General features: G+C 37.1%; 2 protein-coding genes across 16 annotated transcripts in view; both read left to right on the top strand.

Moving 5' to 3' along the window:
• ATR (ATR checkpoint kinase) overlaps positions 1-11,255 on the top strand; it is a 41,392-nt gene extending 30,137 nt beyond the window's left edge. The window contains exons 35-47 of the mRNA XM_080624297.1: positions 208-387; positions 1,757-1,899; positions 2,338-2,435; positions 3,444-3,676; positions 4,496-4,630; positions 5,235-5,435; positions 5,726-5,869; positions 6,923-7,073; positions 7,927-8,083; positions 8,214-8,367; positions 9,068-9,219; positions 9,467-9,572; positions 10,973-11,255. Coding sequence (XP_080480423.1) covers positions 208-387; positions 1,757-1,899; positions 2,338-2,435; positions 3,444-3,676; positions 4,496-4,630; positions 5,235-5,435; positions 5,726-5,869; positions 6,923-7,073; positions 7,927-8,083; positions 8,214-8,367; positions 9,068-9,219; positions 9,467-9,572; positions 10,973-11,146 — 2,028 coding nt within the window. The 3' untranslated portion in view covers positions 11,147-11,255. The remainder of the gene's footprint in view (positions 1-207; positions 388-1,756; positions 1,900-2,337; positions 2,436-3,443; positions 3,677-4,495; positions 4,631-5,234; positions 5,436-5,725; positions 5,870-6,922; positions 7,074-7,926; positions 8,084-8,213; positions 8,368-9,067; positions 9,220-9,466; positions 9,573-10,972) is intronic.
• A 1,250-nt stretch (positions 11,256-12,505) lies between these two features.
• The window catches only part of XRN1 (5'-3' exoribonuclease 1), a 43,177-nt gene continuing 31,331 nt past the window's right edge, over positions 12,506-24,351 (top strand). For 11 of the 15 annotated variants that reach the window (XR_013957281.1, XR_013957282.1, XM_080622314.1 and 8 more), the window contains exons 1-10: positions 12,506-12,637; positions 15,382-15,614; positions 16,927-17,024; positions 17,502-17,611; positions 17,709-17,819; positions 18,039-18,121; positions 20,295-20,382; positions 20,507-20,675; positions 20,883-20,950; positions 21,606-21,740. Coding sequence is in view for 13 of the 15 variants with exons in the window: in XM_080622314.1 (XP_080478440.1) it covers positions 12,563-12,637; positions 15,382-15,614; positions 16,927-17,024; positions 17,502-17,611; positions 17,709-17,819; positions 18,039-18,121; positions 20,295-20,382; positions 20,507-20,675; positions 20,883-20,950; positions 21,606-21,740 (1,170 nt within the window). In the remaining 2 variants the exon portion in view is untranslated. Of the gene's footprint in view, positions 12,638-12,967; positions 13,238-15,381; positions 15,615-16,926; positions 17,025-17,501; positions 17,625-17,708; positions 17,820-18,038; positions 18,122-20,294; positions 20,383-20,506; positions 20,676-20,882; positions 20,951-21,605; positions 21,741-24,351 lie in introns of those variants that run through there. The other 4 variants (XM_080622326.1, XM_080622318.1, XM_080622319.1 and 1 more) reach the window with 4 other exon arrangements.

Raw genomic sequence — 24,351 nt, forward strand, 5'->3', positions numbered from 1 at the left:
TTAAATAAGAGAGGTAGGTAACAAACATGGGAGCAATTATTGTGGTAAACCTAAAGGTACAACAATGCTGAGGTAAAAAGGGAATATAAGAAGCATTTTAAGACAGTACCACACACTTGGGGACATAGCTTTGCCTTTTGTACAATAATAAGATGGAAGGTTTACATTTCACTGAAAGTATATAAAATGTTTTCTTCTTTCCCTTAGGGCGAGGTTCATCAAGCACTCATTGTTCTCCAGAAGGGGGTTGAGTTATGTTTCTCTGAAAATAAAACGCCATGCAATAGTAAAAATCAGCTCATCCATGGTAGAGCAATGCTGCTAGTGGGCAGATTTATGGAAGAAACTGCTAACTTTGAAAGCAATGCAGTTATGAAAAAGTATAAGGTAATTTGATACACTAGTGTTAACAAGACACTAGTTTTGAATAATAATACAGCCCATAAGTAATGTATCATTATGGTCATGATGATGTCAACCAAGGATAACATCAAGGGGATTAAATGGTGTATCAGTGTGGAGGAGGGTATTAGTACTTTTAAAGATTTAATTATCTGAATTAGCTTTAATATAACACATGAGTAGAGGGAAGTCTGCAGTTCCCAACTCACTAAGACTGAGTGGGAGCTAGGAATACCTAATGTAACTCTTTTAAAGTCATAAGCAAATTACAGGAGCATGGTTTTTTTTTTTTATGAGTGCACGAATTAGAATTTGTCACTAAAATGTGGACTACTCTAAATAGACAGTGAGAACTTGATGACGTGTTGCACTACTCTGCATTGTTACTTTTTTCTCTGGTAGCAGTTTATAACTGCACTTTATGCTTGCAATCTCTGAAGAACTAGGATGCTTCTAGGAAAAGGGGCAACTGGTATGTTTTTCTTCAACAACACAGCACTACACAGCTTCAGCTTGCTATACTAGTGAAATACTGTGTTGGCATGGATTAATATAGTCAGCTAAACCTGTAATAGATGCAGATCTTTATGCATCCTTAAAAGTAGTATGTCTGCCATCCGAGTTTTGACATTTGATCTTTTTTAATACTTACTCCTGTCTTCCTAATTAAAATACTTTTGGAACACTCATTTAGAGAAAAGTCTAATGGATATATCAAATCAAAGGAAGGTTAAAATAATGGGAACTAATGACTTTTTCGTGGATTATATTAAAATACTAATGCTTAGGATTCTCTGCTGTCAAAACTGGCACTAGAAAAAAGCTAGTGTTATTAGAGAATGGATGTGCCACTTGCTAAGTTGTTTCTTTTCTAATGCATGGATTTAGAAGGAAAACAAATGTGAAAAAACAGAATCCCTTAGGTAGGAAATGACATTTAGGATTTAATCCAATCATTAACATTCTACTGTTTTACTTTTCAAAAAAAAAAATACTAAAAGAAACCCAGTATTGATTCTATCAGGATCAGAAATTTAATAATATTTTTCATGAAACTATAGTCTTTCGTAGTTAAGGAATCCTACATCATCTTCTCTTTAATTGTCTTGCTCTCTCCAAATCCATGTATTTTAAAAACAGACTTCTAGCTTGGACAGGCATTTATCTTGGTGCCAGATTACAATTTTTGGAGTTAAAGTTACAATTAATAGTTCTTTGCACTTAGTTTGCACAAAAGGAATTAAAATAAAAATCTTGTTTCTTAAGAAGCTTTTTTTTGTTATTGTTTTACCTATTTTTATTTTAAATTTAGCATCTTCCCAAAAGTAACTATCTCATTTTGATTTTATTACAGGATGTTACAGTATTCTTGCCAGAATGGGAAGATGGACATTTTTATCTTGCTAAATACTATGATAAATTAATGCCGATGGTAACTGACAATAAGATGGAAAAACAAGGAGATCTGATTAGATACATAGTTCATCATTTTGGGAGGTTAGACCCTAGGGGAACTTTACTTAGTTTCTATAGAAGGTTGACTATTACCCTGGAAACAGAAACTCACAAAAAACCTTTTACAGGAATATATTGTCTTACAACAAATCAGACTGACTTGGGTTTTTTATGCAGTATTTTAAAACAAGATGCTGCATGCTTCCTTTTTGTTTTCATGCCTAATTTTACTTTTGCCTTCTGAATAGGCAATTGTCTGTCTCATGCAAGACAGTTAATTATTTTATCTGCAGTTTTGACTAATAAAAACAAACTCTTTGTGTATTATTAAGCTTTAGTTGTTGCAGATGCATTAAAATGTTGAACATACATTTCTGAAGTCCGGAATGGAATGTGAAACAATTCAGGATGTAGAATTTGTAATGCTTCTAATATATATATATCTCATTAACATGGTGTGTTTGAAACATGTAATCACAGGTCTCTGCAGTATGGAAACCAATTCATCTATCAGTCAATGCCACGAATGCTATCTTTATGGCTAGACTTTGGAGCAAAAGCGTACGAATGTGATAAAGGTAGAAGGTTTTTTCTCAGTACATCTTTCCTGTGTCATACTTTTGAATATATGATTGAAAGAGCAGTGAAGTATGTTTACAGTTCTTTGTTTAGACTTACAACCTGAGATTATATGGAAACAATGAAGTACTATTATTTTTTTAAACTACAGGATGTTAGTATGCAGGAGAGTTATTTATTTTAATTAAATCCTCCAGAATTTTTTTTTTAAATATATAATGAGATAGTGGTGTTCTTCAGGTAACTTGAGTTGATAAACAGATTTAGGAAAAATCCTTGCATGTCACCTGCCATCTGAGTTTTCTCACAAGTAATGAATAGTGCTTTTGTATACACTTGCTACAGTAGAGTGTTAGTCTTTGGGGCTTTTTTCCTATTTGTCTTTGTTCCAGTTGTTGAAGGAATTTTACTGAAATTTAAATGGAGGGGGGAGAGGGGAGAACGGGAGGAGCAGCATCAAGGCATGTGAAACTACTCCCATAGATGCATTTTGGGTGAGAGTTTTTTGTACAAATGAAAAATGCAAACATTGCCTGAAGGTCTAGAGTGACGCAGACAGTTCTAGCTCCTTGATCTTGGCCGCATTCTATAGACAGAGCAACCGAATTTCGCTGCAGGCACATCAGATGCTGCTTTCTGTGTTGTTGATGTGCTACACATGCTGGGCCCTCAGGGGCAGGCGTGGAGATAGTAGCAGATGTGCTAATTTCATTCTTTGTAAAGAATTCCTTCATTTCCTCTCCCTTGAAGAATCCTTTTACTGGGCACAAAAATGGAGTGTAGTTGTTCTGTGCCATTGCATCACTTAAACCATCTATTATTCCTCTAATTTTAAGAGTGTAAAAGAGAGCATTTCTAGTATTGTCTATTCTATATTCTTGTTGTCTCTGCTTGTTTGTTTCCTGATATTCTGGTTAAATATGTTTCTGTACTTATTTGATTTAAATGATTTCATATTTCCAGTGGTGGAATAAAGGAGGATAATCTTGTCTCCTTGTGTTTTTCAGCTAGTCGTTCAGAACGTGTTCAAATGAAAAATGATTTAGCTAAAATAAATAAGGTGATTACAGAGCACACGAATCACCTGGCTCCTTATCAGTTTCTGACAGCTTTTTCTCAGTTGATATCCCGAATCTGCCACTCTCATGATGAAGTCTTCGCAGTTCTGATGGTGATTGTTGCTAAAGTGTTTTTAGCCTATCCCCAGCAAGCAATGTGGATGATGACTGCTGTGTCCAAGGTACTTTGATAAATATAGCTACAGCTTTATTACGTTTATAAAACTGCTTTCATTAGAGAGAAAAGTGAATATTACCCATTTTAATTTAAGATGATAAGAAGGAATTAAGAGTTGCAGTGGCTGTAATAGTGTTATGGAACAGGATAGCAATGCTATGACTGTAAAAGATGATATTGCAGTCAGACATTACAGATATTACAGTTTAGATATTACTGGTTTTCAGATTACTATTCAGATATAACAGTTTAAATGTTCCAAATTAGAATGCTAACATGCATCCTCACTTGTATGACGTATTAGGAAAGGAAGTTTGAACAAATAGCTGATGAACTGGGTAGTTATAGACAACAGATTTTGTTGGTTCTAGTAATTGTAATAGTGCTTCCAGTTTATTAATCAAAACAATCAACTCTTTGCCTTGATTAAAATGAGATATACCTAATATTACCTGATACTTGATCATTCCATAGCAATTTGGAAAGCATGGTGCATGCTATTTCTTTAAGGCTGTTGAAGTAGTAGTCAGGATACACTGGCATATTCTTGAGTATTTGCCTTTATGCTGTGGGACTCCTAAGAATGATTTCAGAAAGTAATAGCCCCCACACACAAATCCCATACACCTCCCTCAGTTGTAACACTTTAGTATTTTTTCAGGTACCAAATTTCGATTGGAGAGCGTCCTGCTCCAATTATTAAATATGACAATCAAAAAGTAGCAGAAAGAATGTATTCATTATTGTGGGGTGTTAGGGGTTTTGGGGATTCTTTAATTGATTTGACTGTTTTAATAAATTTTATCTCTCTTCTTTTTTTCAGTCCTCTTACCCTATGCGTGTCAATAGATGTAAGGAAATTCTAAACAAAGCTATTCACATGAAGGAATCTTTAGGAAAATTTATTGGAGACGCAACACGCCTTACAGATAAGCTATTAGAGCTATGCAACAAACCGGTACTTACAAAAATAACCAAAGTAATAAATATAATATAGTAATTTAAAGATGTTATACAAAAGCTTCTTCTGACAGCCTTCATTAGCCAAATCTTTACATTACTGCAATTTAACAGAAGCTACACTAACTTGTAATTTTTTTATTTTTATTTTATTTACTTAATAAAAATATTCTAAAACAGTAGAAAATAGCTGTAAATTGAGCACATGGCAAAGTATTTCAGTACATAATAGTACTTTTCACAGTGCATAGGCTATATATTGTTTTGTGCTTTCACATATCATTCTGGCCCAGTAGCACTCAGAGAGTTTTACTGTAAAAAGAGGCCAGTTGTGTTTTTTATGAGAAAATGAACTTGATAATAAAGGTAAAACTAAATAAATTCATTCATTATTCTGTATTTACATTCAGTGTGAAAAATACATATGACACAATGGCCAGATATGTTTTCTTTTGACCATTGCCATTTAATTTGAAATTTGATTTGTCATTTTTTTCTTATTACCATAAGCATTTATTATTATGTTATTCACTAGTTAATGAGAAATTGCAGTAATATTTTAGGTGTTTATTTTTAATATGTGAACAATTTTTTTTCACAAGGTTGATGGAAACAGCTCAACATTAAGCATGAATATTCATTTCAAAACACTTAAGAGACTAGTAGAAGAGCATACATTCAGTGAAATTCTCATTCCCTTACAATCTGTAATGATACCAACTCTTCCTTCGATTCCTGGTACACATGCCAACCATGACCCTTTTCCTGGATGCTGGGCCTACATTGCAGGCTTTGATGATACGGTAAGCTTCTAGTTGGCAACTTGTTAAACAAATGTGACTGCAAGTGTATCTTGGTTCCCTAGTAATGGAGGAATGAGTAGGAAACTTCATAATTACTTTTGTGGAAACTGGGTGGCTTATGTCATAACAACCTGAGACAGATACAGCCTCTTGATACTTCAATAGAGTTTTGGCCTGAGGTTATTGTGCTATAGCACCATGGAAGTGGTTTCAATCGTTTATTACAGTCAGATGGTTTATTTTGTATGATCTGATAAAGGTCTTAATAAAGAATTTAATTATTTCCTTAGGTGGAAATTCTTGCCTCACTTCAAAAGCCAAAAAAGATCACCTTAAAAGGTTCAGATGGGAAATCTTACATTATGATGTGTAAGCCAAAAGATGATCTAAGAAAAGACTGTCGGCTCATGGAATTCAACTCCCTTATTAATAAGGTTTGATGACTTCGATAATCAGAGACATTATACTTACTGACCACAAGAAAATACTGAACTACCTAATGAAAAACAATAAAACCAAACCAAACAACTTGGATGCTTCATTAGGGACTGTAGTGATAGGACAAGGGATAATGGGTTCAAACTTAAACAGAGGAAGTTTAGGTTAGATATAAGGAAGAAGTTCTTTACTGTGAGGGTGGTGAGGCACTGGAACAGGTTGCCCAAGGAAGTTGTGAATGCTCCATCCCTGGCAGTGTTCAAGGCCAGGTTGGATGGAATCTTGAGTGACATGGTTTAGTGTGTGGGGTCCCTGCCCATGGCAAGGGGGTTGAAACTAGGTGATCTTAAGGTCCTTTCCAACCCTAACTATTCTATGACTCTAATTTACTTTGAGATAAAGCTTACTGGAAGAAAAGAGCTATTGCAAAATATCTTATTTAAGCAGAAATTGGTAGCAATTGATAATGTGTAACTTCCTATGAACTTGTGGAAGCAATAACAAAACATAACATTTTGCCAAAACAATTGCTTATTCCAGCAAAAAAATAGAGAGGTTACTTATCTTAAATAAGTAACTGCAAACTTTCTGCTGTCATGCTTCATATTTCTTATTCAGGATTTTCTAATATTTTCTATAAGAAGTAGGTAAATTCATCTTTTCATGCTTAAAGTGTTTCCATACTTCTTACTTCAGTTAAAATTTGCTTCTTAGCAATATACTTATGGATAAAGTACCATGTTTTCCATGAGGTTCAAGCATCTCTGATAGCATCTCTAGAACACTAAACCACTTCTTTCAGTTACTCTGCTTAAGGGATTAAAGCCTTATAGAAGTTACGCAAGTTACAAATTCTATTGCAAAATTCTGTTTTAAATTACTTTGGAGAGCAGATGAACATTTTGCTTGTATTTGACCTACTGCAGACAGTGAATCTTAGATTTTTAAATTCTGGATCATGTAATTAGATATAGATAGGATGGTTAATGTTACTGGTACATTTTAATCCTGTCTGTTATCTGCTAATCTCATTTTTCCTTTTGGAATAGTGCTTAAGAAAAGATGCAGAGTCACGTAGGCGAGAACTCCATATTAGAACCTACGCAGTTATTCCATTAAATGATGAATGTGGCATAATTGAATGGGTGAACAATACTGCTGGTTTGAGAAATATCCTGATAAAACTTTATAAGGAGAAAGGTAAAGAAATATATTAGACTGTAGTGATATTTACTTTTTTTGAAGAGCTTGTACCTTAATTAGTAAATGAGACAAACAGCAAGGATCAAAATAAATTCTAGGAAGATGCAGTCATGTGTATGTTTAACTATCTGCAGTATATTATTATTCGTATGTGTGGTAGACTTAAATGGAAGAGAATTGGTGCTTGCATTGAGCAAGTTCCTTACAAGAACTGATAACACAATCATCTTAATATTTTATACAATTATATAAATAATTTCATCAGCAGGGCTAGCAGCATTGTCATTTATGTGCAGAACTGAATAACAGAAAAAGCTGTGGACTTTTTCTTTAGATTTAATCTTCTGTTTTTAATTCCATTACGTTCGTGTGAGATAATTAAGATAATTCATAACCAAATCAAGGTTGAGAGTACAGTAACTTTCCAGGGAGGTCAGATTTCTTTTTATTCCTTGTTAACAAAGAACTTTCTGGTTAGTGCAAGAAAGTTTGGGGGAAAATGTCATGCATACATTGTATGTATGTATGCAGACAGCTGCAACTTTGGAACTCCGAATAGCTCATCAATATCTGAATATATCTCTGAATACAATGAATGGCTTTATGAAGGTGATTTCGGTTTGGTTTGATATTAGTTTTTTGTTTATGTATGTTCTACTTGTCTCACTCCATGATGGTTTGGCAAACAAGCCACAAGTTTTACCAGTCTTCTCTTTCAGTTGACATGATGAATTTTTTTATTTCATCTTTATGGAGATAGTTATCTTGTCTAAAATACCATATTGTAATAGTATGGATAAGGCTTTATATTTGGGGATTTCTTTTACCTAATTGGGGAGGTCTGTTACAGGTATCTACATGACTGGAAAAGAATTGCGTCAGCATATGCTTCCAAAGACAGCACCTTTGCCTGAAAAGCTGAAAATGTTCAAAGAAGTCCTTCTGCCTCGTCATCCTCCTCTCTTCCATGAATGGTTTCTTAGAACATTTCCTGATCCTACTTCATGGTGAGTGACTGGAATCAGGTTAGCTCAAGAATACTTACTTTGTGTATTTTCACTAAATGTTGCTGATTTTACTGATAAAGACTGATAACCCAAGAAGTGACTTAGACCTATCTGGTTCTTATTTCTGCAGGTACAACAGTAGGTCAGCCTATTGTCGTTCCGTTGCAGTTATGTCAATGGTAGGTTACATACTTGGTCTAGGAGATCGTCATGGTGAAAACATCCTGTTCGATTCTTTGACTGGTGAATGTGTGCATGTGGATTTCAACTGCCTTTTCAATAAGGTGAGAAATGCCACTTACTCTTTTTTTTTTTTTTTTTTTTTTTTTTTGCATGCATAGAAGTTACAAATTTCTACTGTCTGCATGGTGGGGTTTTTTCCACTTCTTTTACTTGAATTTATCTGTTGTGTTCTCTCTGGGTCTGTTTCTTACTTATATTCAACAGTTTGGAACATGTGAAGCGTATATGATTGTTGTGTATACTGCATTAATGAAAGCCAACTTTTTGATTTAGCCAATATCAGATGAGCTGACGTGGATACACTGAAATAGCCCAAATTTTAGAGTATTCATATTTTGTGACTCTCTCCAGTACCACCCTCCAAACAAAGCTGTAATTGCTATATTCAGAATTCTGCTGCTGTGAAAAGTTTCTTGGCTTTTCTCACACAAATTCAGCAAAAAATTCCAATGGTTCTGTAAAAATAAACAGCAGAAATTGTGGCCAGCGCAGGATTTGGAGTTTTGGTGTTTCTGTTGAAAGATGCTTTTCACGTTGGACGTGTGCCCTTTTTAATTCAAGTAGCGTAGAGATATTGTTAGTTTATTTCTCCAGACTCTGATCTGAGCAAGTATCTCTTAGCAGCTAGGAAACTGCCACTGACAGCAATGGGGAAAAAAACCTGAACACAAAGCAAATGTTACCCTTTATTTTAATAATGCTTAAAACACTTAGGGCATATCCTCTTTTATCACTGTAAAGGGAGAAACTTTTGAAGTTCCGGAAATCGTCCCTTTCCGTCTCACTCACAATATGGTTAATGGAATGGGCCCAATGGGAACAGAAGGTCTCTTCCGAAGAGCTTGTGAAGTCACAATGAGGCTTATGCGTGATCAAAGGGAGCCTCTAATGAGGTATGGCAACTGGTTTTGCTACAAACTCTAATAAAGCTGTCTGTAGTCTAAACATCTGAAACAGTAACTCCTGGTGAATATGCCAGTTCCAGCACATGCCTGTCATGCAGCTCAGTCTTACTATGACATTTAGTTAAATATAAAACAATATAAATATTCAGTGCTTACTTTAGACTCCCATCAGTGTTCTTGTTTTGAAAAATAAATGTATTGTATATCTTATCCTTTTTAAACTTTCTTTATTTAGTGTCTTAAAGACTTTTCTCCATGATCCTCTTGTGGAATGGAGTAAGCCCATTAAAGGAAATACAAAAGCCCAGGTGAATGAAACTGGAGAAGTTGTCAATGAAAAGGTTAGTTTAAAACAAGCATAGCATTAAGGTCCATTATGGCTGCAAGTTATGTATTTTCTAATTGCAACTTTAACTGTCTTGTTTCAGGGTTTTTTGTTTTATTGTTGTTTGGGGTTTTCTCTGTGGGTGGTGTTTTTTTTTTCTTTAATTTAAAAATTCTGTGGTTGTTTCTTCTTGATTATCTCTGTGTTCATAATTTTTATCCATGAAGATACTATTTTTATTGACAGAAAACGTAATTTAGCGACTAAAGAACCAAACAAAATACAGCCTATATGTCTAGTATTACTAAATAAACAACAATATCAAGAGAAGCAATAGGATAGGTGAGACTCTTCCTACCCCTTGATCTGACTGTTGCACTGTACTCCAGATTTACAGTGATTGTAACATCTGAAGTCCTTTCCATGCATTTTTTTTTGGTGCTTTTCATGTGTGCCTTGTTACGTGACAAGGAAGACCTGGTTAAAACTAGGATTACATATGTGCTGTTTGTTTTGTAGCTGCTGATAAATTGTTCATCCAAAATACAGTTTGCGCAACCTGTAATATTTGTTCTCTTTGCCCTTTTCAAAAGTTCTGATTTGCTGCTTCTTGCTTTAAAGGGAATATTTAGTGAAAATATCTGTAATGGCAGATAAAACTTAGGGAGTACTGAAAAACATGGGAGCCGAAGATAAGGACGAGCTATGGTACTGAAGCTATATAACAAGACAGAACTTACTATTTGAGCACAGAAAATCTCCTGGTCTTCAAACAGTTACTAACCAGGCTGTAGCTGTGTCTACAGAACTTTTACTTTAGTTACAGGACCTCCTACATAGTTTTACCTTAACTGTTTTTTATTGGATAGTTTCCAACATTATGCTTGAGCTTTAAAGGAAAATGTGTGAGTATAACTGGTATGACCTACCTACTTTAGTGGGCCCCAGAACAGCTCATTTTGAGTTGTTTGCCACACAACTTGTTATTAGACAGCTTCATATTCAGTTGCTCATAAATTTGGCCTGAATGTTCCAGACTAGGTATTTTCATGATTTTATCCAGAATTCCAAGAAAAAGGCTGGGAAAATTTTGCATTTACGTGAAAGTATTTGTATGAAATAAAGCATTCTAACATTTTCAAATACATTTGCATAGCTTTTTCAGTCTTCTCTGGTAAATTTTATCTGTAAAAATGTAAGGCAAAAGGTATTACTTAAGTAACATTATCCATTTTCAGGAAGTATTTTTAAAAGTAGGTATGCTTTATTTTCAAAGTAACTGATGTAGACATCAGGGTTTTGTATTAAATTAACATATAGATTTCAAATGCATCCTAATAAATACTTTTTTTTTTATTTTAAGAAGTGGAACTTCATGGATATTAGTAATTTTTTTTTCTTTTCCTTTGTTTTCAGGCCAAAACCCATGTCCTTGATATAGAGCAACGACTGCAAGGTGTCATTAAGACTAGAAACAGAATAAAAGGATTACCCTTATCTATCGAAGGGCATGTTCATTACCTTATTCAAGAAGCAAGTGATGACAGCCTCCTCTGCCAGATGTATATGGGCTGGGCTCCTTATATGTGAAAGTTGTTCATTTTGGAACAATTGAACTATCCACAAGCCATGTAGCTATAATATTCTTGAAGGTGCTAATCAGTGGCAACTGGTTACTCGTGTTGATTTCTGATTATAAGCAGCAGAACAGTCTTAGGCTCAATCCAAAATCTTTGTAAAATATATGATACACTTGCAAGTATGTTAAGAATACACTGACATGTGTAAGGTGTTACGACTTATGTTTTGTATACATATAGAAAACAGTACATGGGAACTGCTTAAAAATTAGACTGCAAATCTCTGCAAGTTTCTTAGTCTGACTATATGAAAAATTTTCACAATGTTGACATAATGCACTCTATAAAGTACTGTATATTTTTGTAAAGATTTTTCTTAGCTTACTTCAAGTTTTCTACTGATAAGTCATAAAGGGTTCTTTCAGCTTATTTTACCAATAGTTCAGAAGGTCTTTCTAAAAATAATTAGTATTTTGTTTCAGCACTAGACCTTGAATTTCATTTAACTTGGACTTCTTTTTCCATGTGGCCTTGCTGTACCTATTTTGGGATCTTAAATCTTGCCATGAAGAAACTGATGCAGTGTTACAATGTATTGAAACTGTTACCTTCCTGAAGGAAATGACAGAAAGCTAGGAGTTAGAGGACCCTGAGAGTATGGGTGTCACACCACTGTTACAGCATCTGTGACTTTATCATATATTCAGATGTCTGAGTTCTGGACATGGTCATGCCTTCCCTCCTTCTAAAAAGTGTGGCTACAGGTACTATTTTTGAGACTCTTATTTCACAAAAAGTGTTTTGACATGGGCAAGAGCAGACTAATTTAGTATGGTCAGAAGGCTGGTTCTAACTTACAAGTATTGCTTGCTTCTCTAGGCATCCAAATTGTAGGGAAAGGGACTGGGGGAGGGGCAGAATAGGGAAGAATTTCACTCTTATCTTACAGTCGGTTATCATTAGAGTCTTTGTGCAGTATCTTTGTTTCTGTTCTGAGAGACAAAGAACACTATTAGTGTTTGATTACAATGATGCTGTAAGTTTTGGTTCAACTGCACTCCAGCCACGTTGGAGAGCGTAAAATTAAATAATGTATTTACAGTGGGTTTGTTGCTCTGGGCCTTGAGTGAGTAATTTTACACAAGCGTTGTCGCGGTCTCCAAACCGTGAGGGTTTGTTTCTAAACAAGGCCTTCGGCAAGGGCAGGACGCGGGCGGGGCGGTTGAGTCGAAGGGCGGGGCGCTGCTGATGCGAGGGAGGGAGGAAGGGTGTAGTCAACGGCAGCGCCGCTCTCGATGGTCGGCGTGGGGCGCTCTGCTCTCCACTCTGTGGCGCGGGCGGCCCGGCTGTCAGCGCGGTGCGCCGGAAGGAGGGCGGAGCGTGGCCCGCGCTTGTTTGGGTCTGGCAGGGTGGCGGAGCGGTGGGCATGGGGGTCCCCAAGTTCTACCGGTGGATTTCGGAGCGATACCCCTGCCTCAGCCAGGTGGTGAAGGAGCATCAGGTAAGCTGTGAGAGGAGCGCCACTATCTGCCATGCCCCGAGGCGGAGGAGGGGGTCCTGTCTGGCCCCTCTTCGGGGTGAGGGAGGGCGCCTGGTCCCCCTGTCCGGGTTTGCCTAGGCCAGGTTGACGGGACTGCGCCTCAGCCGAGGCCGGCTTGCCGAGAGATGGGAAAGCATAGGGTGGGAGGCTGCGCCTCAGCGAGACTTGCATCTCGAAGCGGCCGAAAGTCGCGTGGTGTCGGCGGGCGGGCAGTCTGGCGGTTTCTGGGAAGCGGGTGAGGCCTTCAGTGCTCCCCGAAAACCTCAGTATCCTCCCCAAACTCTCCTTGAGCGCACAGCGGTGTCGGGAGCCTGCTGCCGGAGGCCAGCGGCGCGGATATTTGCGGTCTTTGTTACACGCAAGTAATGTTTTCGGAAACACTCGAACCCGAAAGCGCGCTGTTTGTCCCAGAATCGACCCCGCCAGGTTCGGCTTCTGTGTCCCCGGCCCGGTCGGCTCTCTGGCACGGCTCCTCAGCGCCCAGCGGCCCAACACCCCTCCGTACCAGACGGTCGGAGTTGCGTCGTTACCGGGCTCAGAAAAGTTATTGCTGGTGACGAGGTACAGTAATGACGAGGGACAAGTTTTACAGCTCTACTGCATTTCCTTGTTGTTGCAGGAGTGGGACATTTCGTGTTAGTAGCAAAACCAGAGAAGTATGCTAAAGCCTGAGAAGGGGAAGGCTCAGATAGTGCTTTTAAGAGGAGAAAATAAGTCTTGTTTTCAGAGAAGTCATATTTGGTGTCAGTCAGACATCAGCTCTTAACTTTTCATTATAATTTTCAATTAGGATTATGGATCTTGTTTAATAGTCTGAATAAGGGTGCTCTGAGATGAGTTAGGTGATGATCGAAGGCATGTTTGAGTGTTGGTATGTTTTTCCTAAACAGCATTTTAAAGGATTAAACAGCTGTTGTATTAATGTATCTAAGACATCCTGCTCAAGTCATACCAAACCTGGATGTTTGACCCTTCTAGTTTCCAAGCAGTTTTCAAAGCTTAGGTTATGGTTTGTTGGATTTCCCAACCATATCTTATACTGTCTGTGTAGCAAGGCGGCAGCAGTGTATGCTGGTTTTTCAACTGTTTTGTTAAAAACCTGGGCTGCTCACTGAAATTTGTGCTAGCTTTAAACTTCTGCTAAAGAATTGTGGCCCACTGAGGAATCTGTCTAACGAGGGGGTTGTATCCGTGATGCTTTCTGAAAGAGGCTGTTAGAGCTCCTAAAATAAACAGAATGCACAACTCAACCTTACATGCTAATGTCATTGTCTAGTTAGTCTTTCTGAAGACTAAATGATGTTAGCTTATATGGATTTCTTGTTCTCTAAAAGAGAAAAGAAAACATCTAGATTGTTATCTGTGATACTGAGCTTCAGCAGTAGCACACTGGAGCACAAGCCATATGAGGAGCATCTGAGAGAACTGGGGTTGTTTCTCTTCTGGAGAAGGCTTAGGCTAGACTTAATCGCTCTCTATGAATATGTGGAACATCAGTCTCTTCTCCCAAGTAACAAGCGATAGGACAAGAGGAAACGGCCTCAAGCTGTGCCAGGGGAGGTTTAGATTGGATATTAGGAAAAAATTCTTCGCAAAAAAAGTGGTCAGACATTGGAACAGGCTGCCCAGGGCGGTGGCAGAATCACTGTCCTTGGAAGTGTTCAAAAACCCTGTAGATGAGGTCCTCAGTGGTAGACTTGGCAATCTTGGAGTAATGGTTGGATTTGATAATCTTAAAGGTCTTTTCCGACCTAGTTGATTCTGTGTAACCCCATTCTTCCTTTTCTCTGCCAGACCACTTGGATATACAGACTGACAGAAACCAGCATCTAGATTAGGTTTTTTGTTTGCTATTACAGAAAAAAAATACCCAGAATAAGAGGCAATACCTATGTAAAACACATAATGATTTTTAAATCATATTGTAGCCATACTTCTTTAAAGTTTATCTGTTTTCCATATATATGTTGCATATAAAAGCTTTAATTTTCATCTCTTTAGAATGTTGCCTGTGCAATGCTCCACTCTCTTCTTATCTGAAAGTGGTGCCTGTGTGGCTGATACGGTGTTTGAGCATGTTGAGAGCAGTTTGGATACTAAATTTGACTGCAGTAAAGATCATTATGCACAACAGAAGACTAGTTATTGAAAGTGACTCAAGGTCCTTCTCAATCCTGCCTGTTGTTTCTTCTCTTCATCTGCTTTCTGAAACAGGTTTTTCTCTTGCATCTGGATGTTTTAGAAGTCCAACAAATGCCTTTCAAAATTATATGAAGATAAGTCAAGAGTAAATAATGAAAAGTTAGCAGTGCCTTTTTCAACTTGAAATGACAGGAGGATTTTTATGTCTAGTCACATTGGTGGATTAAGGAATAGATTCGTTTATTGCAAATAGCAGTTGTGCATGTTGGGTGGATTTTGGTAACAAAAAAAGATAAATAGCCACCTTCTTGCTTCATACCTTTAGCAGTGTTTCTGCTCTATGTGTTGCTTGTGTACATGTGTTCAGCTGACTTGCATCCCTGGGAAAATACTAGTATCAGATTTCAAACCAGTCAAGATATTCTCAGCCCATTGGTGTACAGTAGGTTCCAGTGCTTCCCACCTCAGCTTGTTTCCAAGCTTCATTACTCTTGGCTACACCTTGAGCAGTGATTACATTGCTTCAGCTGTCACCAAGTAGGTACTAACTCTGGCTTTTGTAGATTCCAGAATTTGACAACTTATACCTGGATATGAACGGCATTATACATCAGTGTTCACATCCAAATGATGATGATGTTCACTTTAGAATCTCAGAAGATAAGATTTTTGCTGACATTTTTCACTATTTGGAAGTACTGTTTCGCATCATTAAACCAAGGAAGGTTTTCTTTATGGCAGTTGATGGAGTAGCTCCAAGAGCAAAAATGAATCAGCAGCGTGGGAGACGTTTTAGGTGAGAATATTTGTTCTGACTGTGTCTTGAAGAGAGTAAATGCTTAAAAAAAAAAAAAACTAAACTGTATGCCATGAAAAGTAAAGTAGGAGACCTTGAGTGCTTGTCCTTTGATGGTAGCTTTAATTTTTAGTTAAATGAGGGTAACTACCTGTAAAATGGTAATACTTAAAACCAGGATTCCAGAAAGGAAAGTTTGCTTACTACTTAAATTTTTCTCTGTGTATGCGGGACTGGGGGGAAGCTTTTTTTTTATTAAATTTTCTGTGAAATATATCTCCGATGGATTCATAACCTGTTGAGGGTCTTTGGTATCTTTGAATGCTAATGCTAGACATGCTGCTTTGGTTACTATAAAATGCCATGTTCTTTGACAGTCATAGAAGAAATTAAGTTTCTAATGAAACTCTGATTTCCTTTTGATACCAGTTAGCAAGCTAGCTGAGATGCAGAGCTGCAAGTAGATTGGACATTGTTAAGGTTTATATTAATTTTTTGGGAGATGTGGAAGCTTCTTTGAAGACTGCTATAAGGAAAACAAGCCAGTGATCAGACAGTACAGGGATGGTGAGTGAAAAGTGAGAAGAAGACTGAGGGGAGAGGACAGGAGAAAATATTTTCAAGCTGCAGAGTTTTTTGTGGGGTTTGGGTTTGGGTTTTTTAAAGGGAAAAAAGGAAGTTGAGAAGAAGAAGAGATTAAGAAAGCCTTCTAAGTAGAAAATTAGAGTGGAAGTGAGAGAAGGACAAGAATCTACGATATTGGTGGCTTTTCTTTTTCTGGTTTAAAAGTGTTTATGAAATCCTTGACCAAGAAAGGCTAGGATATTTGCTTATTTCTCCATTACTAGTGATGATAACTTGTTAGTTCACCTCTTCTACTCTTGTGATATTCCAAACTTGCTGCTTTGTTTAACAATATTCTTAACTATAGTATTAACTCTACAACTATTGTTCTGATACAGTGTTTTCAGATACTTAGGTCCTGAGTGTTCCTACTGTTTCCACATTAATTTGCTTTTACTGTGCTCAGCCATTGAATAATCATTTTGGTAATCTAAATATTAACTGTATCTGAGTAGTGACAGATTATCATCATTGCTAGGGAAAAAAAGTTGGTTATAAGCCTTACAGTTGTGTGGGAAACAAGGTCAGACTCTATCCAGGAGTCAAATTTCTCTCTTTCCTTTTCCTAAACACTCTTTAAAAAAATCAACTATACGTATTTTGTCAGTAAAGCTGTACTTTCAGATATTAATGTTTGAATAAGATGAATCTTTCTCTACTCCACTTTTCCAACCTTGTGTTGTTTTAGATCAGCAAAAGAGGCAGAGGACAAAATAAAAAAGGCATTAGAAAAGGGAGAAACTCTTCCAACAGAAGCCAGATTTGACTCCAACTGTATTACACCAGGTAAGAATATTTGTCAAGTATTTAAATTTAAATGTTTAGATTTATGGTTTTGCATCTATTTCCCTAAACTAAGGCTTTTTTTTTTTTTAATTGGAGGACAAAATTGATACAGGCTCAAGTTGAGAACAGTTTAAATAACTTCTAATAGGACTGGAATACTGTCTTACTCTAAAAATTTTTTTAGACTGCGATGGAAAAGATGAATCATCTTAGGAAAAAAAAAAAAACCAGCTGTTCCCTTCATCCCGTGCAGAATTTTTACATTTTGGGGGGGGTTTTTTGGTTTTTTTTTTTGGGGTTGTTTTGGTTTTTTTTGGGGGGAAGGTTGTTTTGGTTTAGGTGGTTTTTATTTGGTGTTTTTCTTGTTTTGGTGTGTTTTGTTTGGGTTGTGTGTTTTCATTAGTAATTTTGATATGTAAATACAGTTTTGAATGACTAGTGAAAAATTTTGTGTGTAACTTTGATTTTTGTTTTCAGGAACTGAATTCATGGCCAGATTGCATGAGCATCTTAAGTACTTTGTAAATACGAAGATTTCCACAGACAAATCCTGGCAAGGAGTAACAGTTTACTTATCAGGCCATGAGGTCACTGTATTTTGTTAGTATTTTATTTTAAATAGATGTTTATTTTATAGAAAAATACTTACTGATGAATTGTTGTTGTGGGGGGGTTTTTGTACAGACTCCAGGGGAAGGTGAGCATAAAATTATGGAGTTCATCAGATCAGAAAAAGCAAAGCCCCATCACGACCCAAACACAAGACACTGTCTCTATGGCTTAGATGCTGACTTGGTATGTGCAAATAAAATAATACAAACAACAGAAGTTTATAAAGTATATTTGATGTTTTCCTAAGTGCACAGGGTTCTAAAATGAATGTTATTAAACAAGAGCGTAACTTTGTACTCTTGAAAACTTTTGAATTTGTAGTTAAACAGAGCAGCAAAATTGCTTTATGCTGCTCAAATCTTGGATAACAGTTAAAAATAATAAAGATCTTTCTTATAATAGATTATGCTGGGATTAACAAGTCATGAGGCACACTTTGCACTCCTAAGAGAAGAAGTCAGATTTGGTGGTAAAAAATCTCAAAGGTAAATTGATCTAACTTGACTCTTATATATGATGAATTTAAATCTAAAATATACTGGGTGACTAAACCAGTTGTTTGGTTTGTTGGTTTTGGGGTTTTTTTTATTGTTTGCATACTAAATTAAGTCTTTGTTACTAAAAATCCATGAAATCAACTTGTTGAATCATGCACTTGAATGAGTTTACATGGGAAAGTGTGTGCTGTCAGGACAGCTCATTAAAAATCCATAGAGCTTTGGTGTGTTACGCTTCTTTCTTCATATTATGAATGGAGCAGCCCAGGCTATACTAACACTGTTTCTTTAATTGTCTCATGCAGATATTAACTTTTTAAAATGTATTTATATCTTTGAGGTTTTGTGCATATAAATAAATTACTTGAACAGTTACTAAAATAAACTCTCTTAAAGTGGTTGCCTGAATGTTTTTATTCTGGATTTGCCTGTTTGAACTAACTTGTGTGCTATCATCAGTCAGAACAAGATGATTTGTTCCAGAACTGATCATGTACGTGGAGTTATAACTGCTTTATAACTGCTGCTGTGACTTAGGTCCCTTCTTTGAAGGACCATAAACCTATATTTGGTGGATAAAGGGAGAAGGTGGGAGAGGCAGAAACATACTTTTTTGATACATATAGAAAAAGGTTTTGGATAAGACATACAAATGTTTAGATAAATGCCTGATTTTTGCTGATAAGAATGTATTTTTTGTGAAGGACAAGATGATGCACATCAGAAATAAGTATTCAGTCTTCTGCAGTCAACTTTTCACCAATATTCATTGTGTTGGCAGTGTTGGCGTGTAACATTGTAATGTTTTTAAAAGACCTTAAGTGTAATCAAAGAAAAATGTCAGTTTCCTCTTTTTTATAAAAATCATATAAAAGTGTGACAACTTTTTGAGGAATGGGGCTTAATTAAAGTATGAAATCAAAGGGAAGTTGTCTTCCCCTCTGCCTCCTGCCCCAAGCATTGTTCCAGGTTTGGCTCCTGTTGAAATTTGTGGATAATATTGCTCATTACAGGAATTTACTTCTGGAAGTTACAGGAATTGGCTTCTGTCAATATTGTCACTTTTATGAATACTTTCAATTGGAAATCTGAAAAATGCTAAAAATACATGGAAATTAATATCTGTCAGCAACTTCTTTACTGGGAGAAATTACTTGTGTTTTCAGGATTTTCAGGTCTAGAGAATGAAGACTAAGGGGCAGAATATCTCTAGAGTCTTAAAACACCAACCTGGATTTGGCAATGTTCTTGAATACCAATATGAAAATTATATTTTAAAAGTGATAGAATTGGGCCCAAACCTGTCTGTAGTTTAGAGTTCATTTTAGTAATCTTCATCTAAGCTTGTATATCACACCCATCTTCCTCAGAGGATTTTGGCCAAAATCTGCTTTGTATGTGTGAATAGACAGGTATTTCTGTTGGTTTGTCATTGGAGGTGGTCCCAGCTGGTTATAGTATCTACAAGGTGAAATAGTCCTTTTTGAAATTAAAAATACATCAGTTTTGAGCTCACTTATCTTTTGGTGTAGGTATTAACTGATTCTGGCCTAATGTTGGAGTACATATTAAGTAATTCTAGTGAAGAGGAAAAGAAGGCAGAATATATATTGACTAGTCTATGCCATAAACAGTAGGTTAGTAATTTTTTTGGTGCTGTGTTGAAGCCACCAGATAATACATATGTAGCGTCTTTAATTTGAGCATATTCTTTTCTTACAAGAAACATTTCAAATGATTGCAAAAGTAACCAGCAAATTTAAACATGAATCTCTCTACTCTGTATGTACTCAGACTAGTTCTGAAATACCTTAAAATTTATTTGCTTTGGTGCAAAGTTAGGTTAGGCTGTCCCTTTTTGGAGAGTGTGATAATTACTTGGGAAATAATTAATGAAACATGGAACTTGACAAAGCTGCCCTGCTTTCTCTAAGCTAGATGTTTTCCATGCAGTGCAGTCACATTTGTTTAGAAGGTTCTGCAAAATTTTATTTAACCAGATGAATCCTAAAACAGATTCAGACAAATGTTTATATATTTCTTCTGCAAAGATTTAATCCCAGTAAGATTACTTGTTTTTAGGTAACATTGGATATATTAAATATTCATATTGAAAGTGTGTTTATAAATAATTTAACTTAATGTTTTGAATAATTTACAGAGCATGTGCCCCAGAGGAAACCACGTTTCATTTACTGCACTTATCGCTTATGAGAGAATATATTGATTATGAATTTTCACCTGTAAAAGTAAGTTTTAATGGAGCTGTGACTGAAAAAATGTGTGAGGTCTTTTTATGCGAACATGATAATAAAAATTATGCTGCTGTGTTTTGTTGGTTGGTTGTTTGTTTGTTTTCTTCCCCCACCCCAGGACAAGATTTCCTTTGAATATGATATTGAAAGGATAATAGATGATTGGATCTTAATGGGTTTCCTTGTAGGAAATGATTTTATTCCTCATCTACCTCATTTACACATTAATCATGATGCACTGCCGCTACTTTATAGAACATACATGACTATCTTGCCAGAACTGGGAGGTAAGAATACTTTGCACAGTTGTGGAAAGTAGAAATATTAACATTTCTGCTTGAATATTTATTGACCTTTTTAACCATGTTCAATTGTTTAGCGTTTCTAACACTTTTTTTAGACAGCCAGCAAAATTGCATTCTATTATCTATAGGGCATTTAAATTGAAATTTTAGAATTGTTAATTTAAAACCCATACTTTATTTTCCCAATAGGTTACATAAATGAGAATGGACATCTGAATTTAAAACGCTTTGAGAAATATCTCACAAGATTGTCAGATGTGAGTAACTTCAAAATTGCTCTGTATAGATCAGTATAGTCTGTTGAATTTAACCTCAGTGTGGTGCACTAAAATACACCATGCTGTAGTTCTAATGAACTGTTAAATGATTGAGTTTTACAAGTGGTTCAGTCAACTGTTTTATCATTTAAATGATGGGGTCCAGTCGTGCCACTGCAGTAATTCATCCTAGAGATGAGTAAAGGTATAGGTCAGGTAGAAATGGAAAGGTCTTGGCCTTCTGCTGAACTTGGAAGGAGGAAATTCATCTATCTGCTTTTGCTGTTTCAGCCCTGTCTTCTGATTCTTGGGTGGAAGTATGAAAGTGTTGGGTGTGTGGCACCCAAACGTTATATATGTTTTACTTCTTCTAGAGTTAATAGTGAAATGTGGAAGTTAATCTATCTACTTTTATTACACAATGCTGCCTTACTGGAAGAAAAAAATACGGCTTAGGTGTATGTTATGTATCACTAAGAAAAAATTTTTTTTACTACTAATCTATTGGTTTAATTATAGCTCTAGGCCAAACTGTTTATGTACCAATGCCTCCAGGTGTAACCTAATGCATGTACTATGGAGACGTTGTTAATTTAGCACTCTAAATTTGACATCCCTCAAATATTTCTAAACTTACTTTAATCTTCCTGTACAGTTTGATCGTGAACACTTCAGTGAAGTCTTTGTAGACCTAAAATGGTTTGAAAGTAAAGTAGGCAATAAATACCTCAACGAGGCAGCTGGTATTGCAGCAGAGGAAGCCAGAAAAATTAAACAAAAGAAACAAAAGGTTAGTATTCTGCATGTGCAATTTTGGAACTATGAATGTTACTTATTGTAAATCAGTAACTTGATTTTAAACAAATTAAATGTCATAAGCCTCTGTGTTGAGCTTTTTCTGAGATCAGAAATGACAGTAAAATGTAACATCTGAGGAGCTACCTGTATGCATTGCTGGTTGTGAGTGATGAAATGGTTAAATCAAGGTCAGGTTCTTAGGATTTTTGAAATCTTCTAAGCCCATAACTTAATGCTTTATGTCAATTTATCTCTTCTCAACTTCAGCAAAACTTACTTTTGGGTGAGTTATGGTCAAACTTGCTATGCTTTGTAATTTTACTTTCCATTGCATAGTCTGTTGTCAATTTTATATATTTCAGATACACTGATAGATCATTCATGCATGTGTTGGTATTGGCAAACTATTTGACAATGAATAGATAAATAGGAATTTCATTGGAGTGAACTATCTCAGATTAAACTTTCAATTCTAGCTATAACTAGTTAATGAGGAACAGCACGTTTCTCTGTACCTTGACTCTGCCCCACTGTCATGTTCCTCACCATCACCTCTGTTGGCTGTCTTTCAATATATGCCTTCAGCAGAGTGTAGAGTAGCAGCAGGAAATCCCTTCAAGACTAATCTGTCACTGTGTCCTGGGTTAAGCAGTAGCGGTGGTTTTTCTCCTTCTTAGTAGCTGGTGCAGTGCTGTGTTTTGGACTTTCAGCCTGGGAACAGTGCTGGTAACACTGATGTTTTTAGTTGTTGCTCAGTAGTGTTTAGTCTGACCAAGGACTTTCTGAGTCTCATGCTCTGCCAGGGAGGAGGGAAAGCTGGGAGGAAGCAGAGGCAGGATACCTGACCCAAGCTAACCAAAGAGGTATTCCATACCACAGCACATCATGCCCAGTATATAAACTGGGGGCAATTACCCAGAAGGGTTAGACCACTGCTTGGGTTGGGCTGGGTATCAGTCGGTGGGTGGTGAGCGGTTGTATTTTCTTCCCTTGTTATTTCCCTTATCATTATTATTATTGGTGGTAGCAGTAGTGGAGTTGTGTTATCCCTTAGTTACTGGACTGTTCTTATCTCAGCCCATGGGAGTTACATTCTTTCAATTCTCCTCCTCATCCTTCTGGGAGCAGGGGTCGGAAGGGGTGGAGTGAGCGAGCGGTTGCATGGTTCTGGGTTGCCGGCTGGGCTTTAACCACAGCAGATCTTTTTGGTGCCCAACGTGGGGCACGAAGGGTTGAGATAACTACAAATCTGACCAGAGTGTGTATAATCGTATTTGTGATAAGCATTTATTGTTTCGGTTTAATAGTCACTTGTCACAATGCTGATTTATTGGCTCTCAAAGTTGTTGCTCTTGATCTCGGAGTTCCAGCATGTCGTACCTCACTTACAGACAGTATTTGCTGTGTTAGTGTTTATCAGCTAGGGGTCTTGGACTAAGGTTCTTGTTTCATTGTATTTTATGGTAATGACTTGTATTACAATAGAATCATTGATCATGAAACTGATCTGGCTTGCATTCCCAGTGTGGTCACCACCTCTGTACTTTGGGAGGTATATAATGGAAGTGTTTAGCAATTACACATCTTTTTTCCCCCTCCTCGGATGGTCAACCCGTGAGGGAGACGTTCCCCTACCTTCCCAGCCTCCACACCAGACTGTTTACAGCATCATTTGAGAGTTCGGAGGGTTTTGAATGGCCTTTGGGTACCCTTGAGATCGATCGCCTGCTGATTGTGAATGGGGTTCACCACGTTGGCACGCATACAGAGTGTGTTTTACCCACAACCATTTCATCTGATCTTGAAAGTTAAGCAGCGTTGGGTTTGGGTCTTATCTGAGGTTACACAATGATATAGGATGACCAAGAGATTTTCCCCGAGGCTGGACAGCCATGAGTGGCAGGGGGTGTGGGATAGTATGGGCAAGTGTCTAGGCCAGTGGGCCCCTCCAGTGCTTTGGAACTTCACCAGTGAACAAGTGCAAAATCCAGAAAAATTAGTAGAACACTTAAATGAGGTGTGTTGTCATCCTGGTCATACCAGAGAGGGACAAATCATGGCAACGTGCTGGGGCTTGGCCTATGCTTACAGAGCCCTGTTCAACACTATCCAGCACCTTCAAAGGGAAAAAATGTCTCTGGATCCGATGGCAAAGCAACAGACAGCGCAGCTACTCCAACTCTAAATACAGCAGCTATACAAACCCTAGTGACAAGTACAGCAGCTACTCAAACTCCGACTGCAACAGATAACGCAGCTCCTCCAGTTCCAAGTACAGCAGCTACACCAGCCCCAGCGACAAGTACAGTAGCTACTCAATCTCCGACTGCAACAGGCAGTGCAGTTACTCCATCTCCAAGCACAGCAGCTACACCAGCCCCAGTGACAAGTACAGCAGCTACCCAAACCCCAACAATAGATACTGCAGCCACTCCAACCACAGTGATAATTACTGCAGCTAAGCCGGAGGACCAATTCGTGCCAGTATCAGTTGCCCCTGTACGCAAGGGGAAAAGCAAAAAAGAGGCGAGAAAGATGAAGCAAGATGAAGAAACAATGTACTCACCACCCACAACATTTGACTAGGAGTTGTTATTACGTGA

Source organism: Psittacula echo (assembly GCF_963264785.1).
Source record: "Psittacula echo genome assembly, chromosome: 7".
NCBI classification, from domain to species: Eukaryota; Metazoa; Chordata; class Aves; order Psittaciformes; family Psittacidae; genus Psittacula; species Psittacula echo.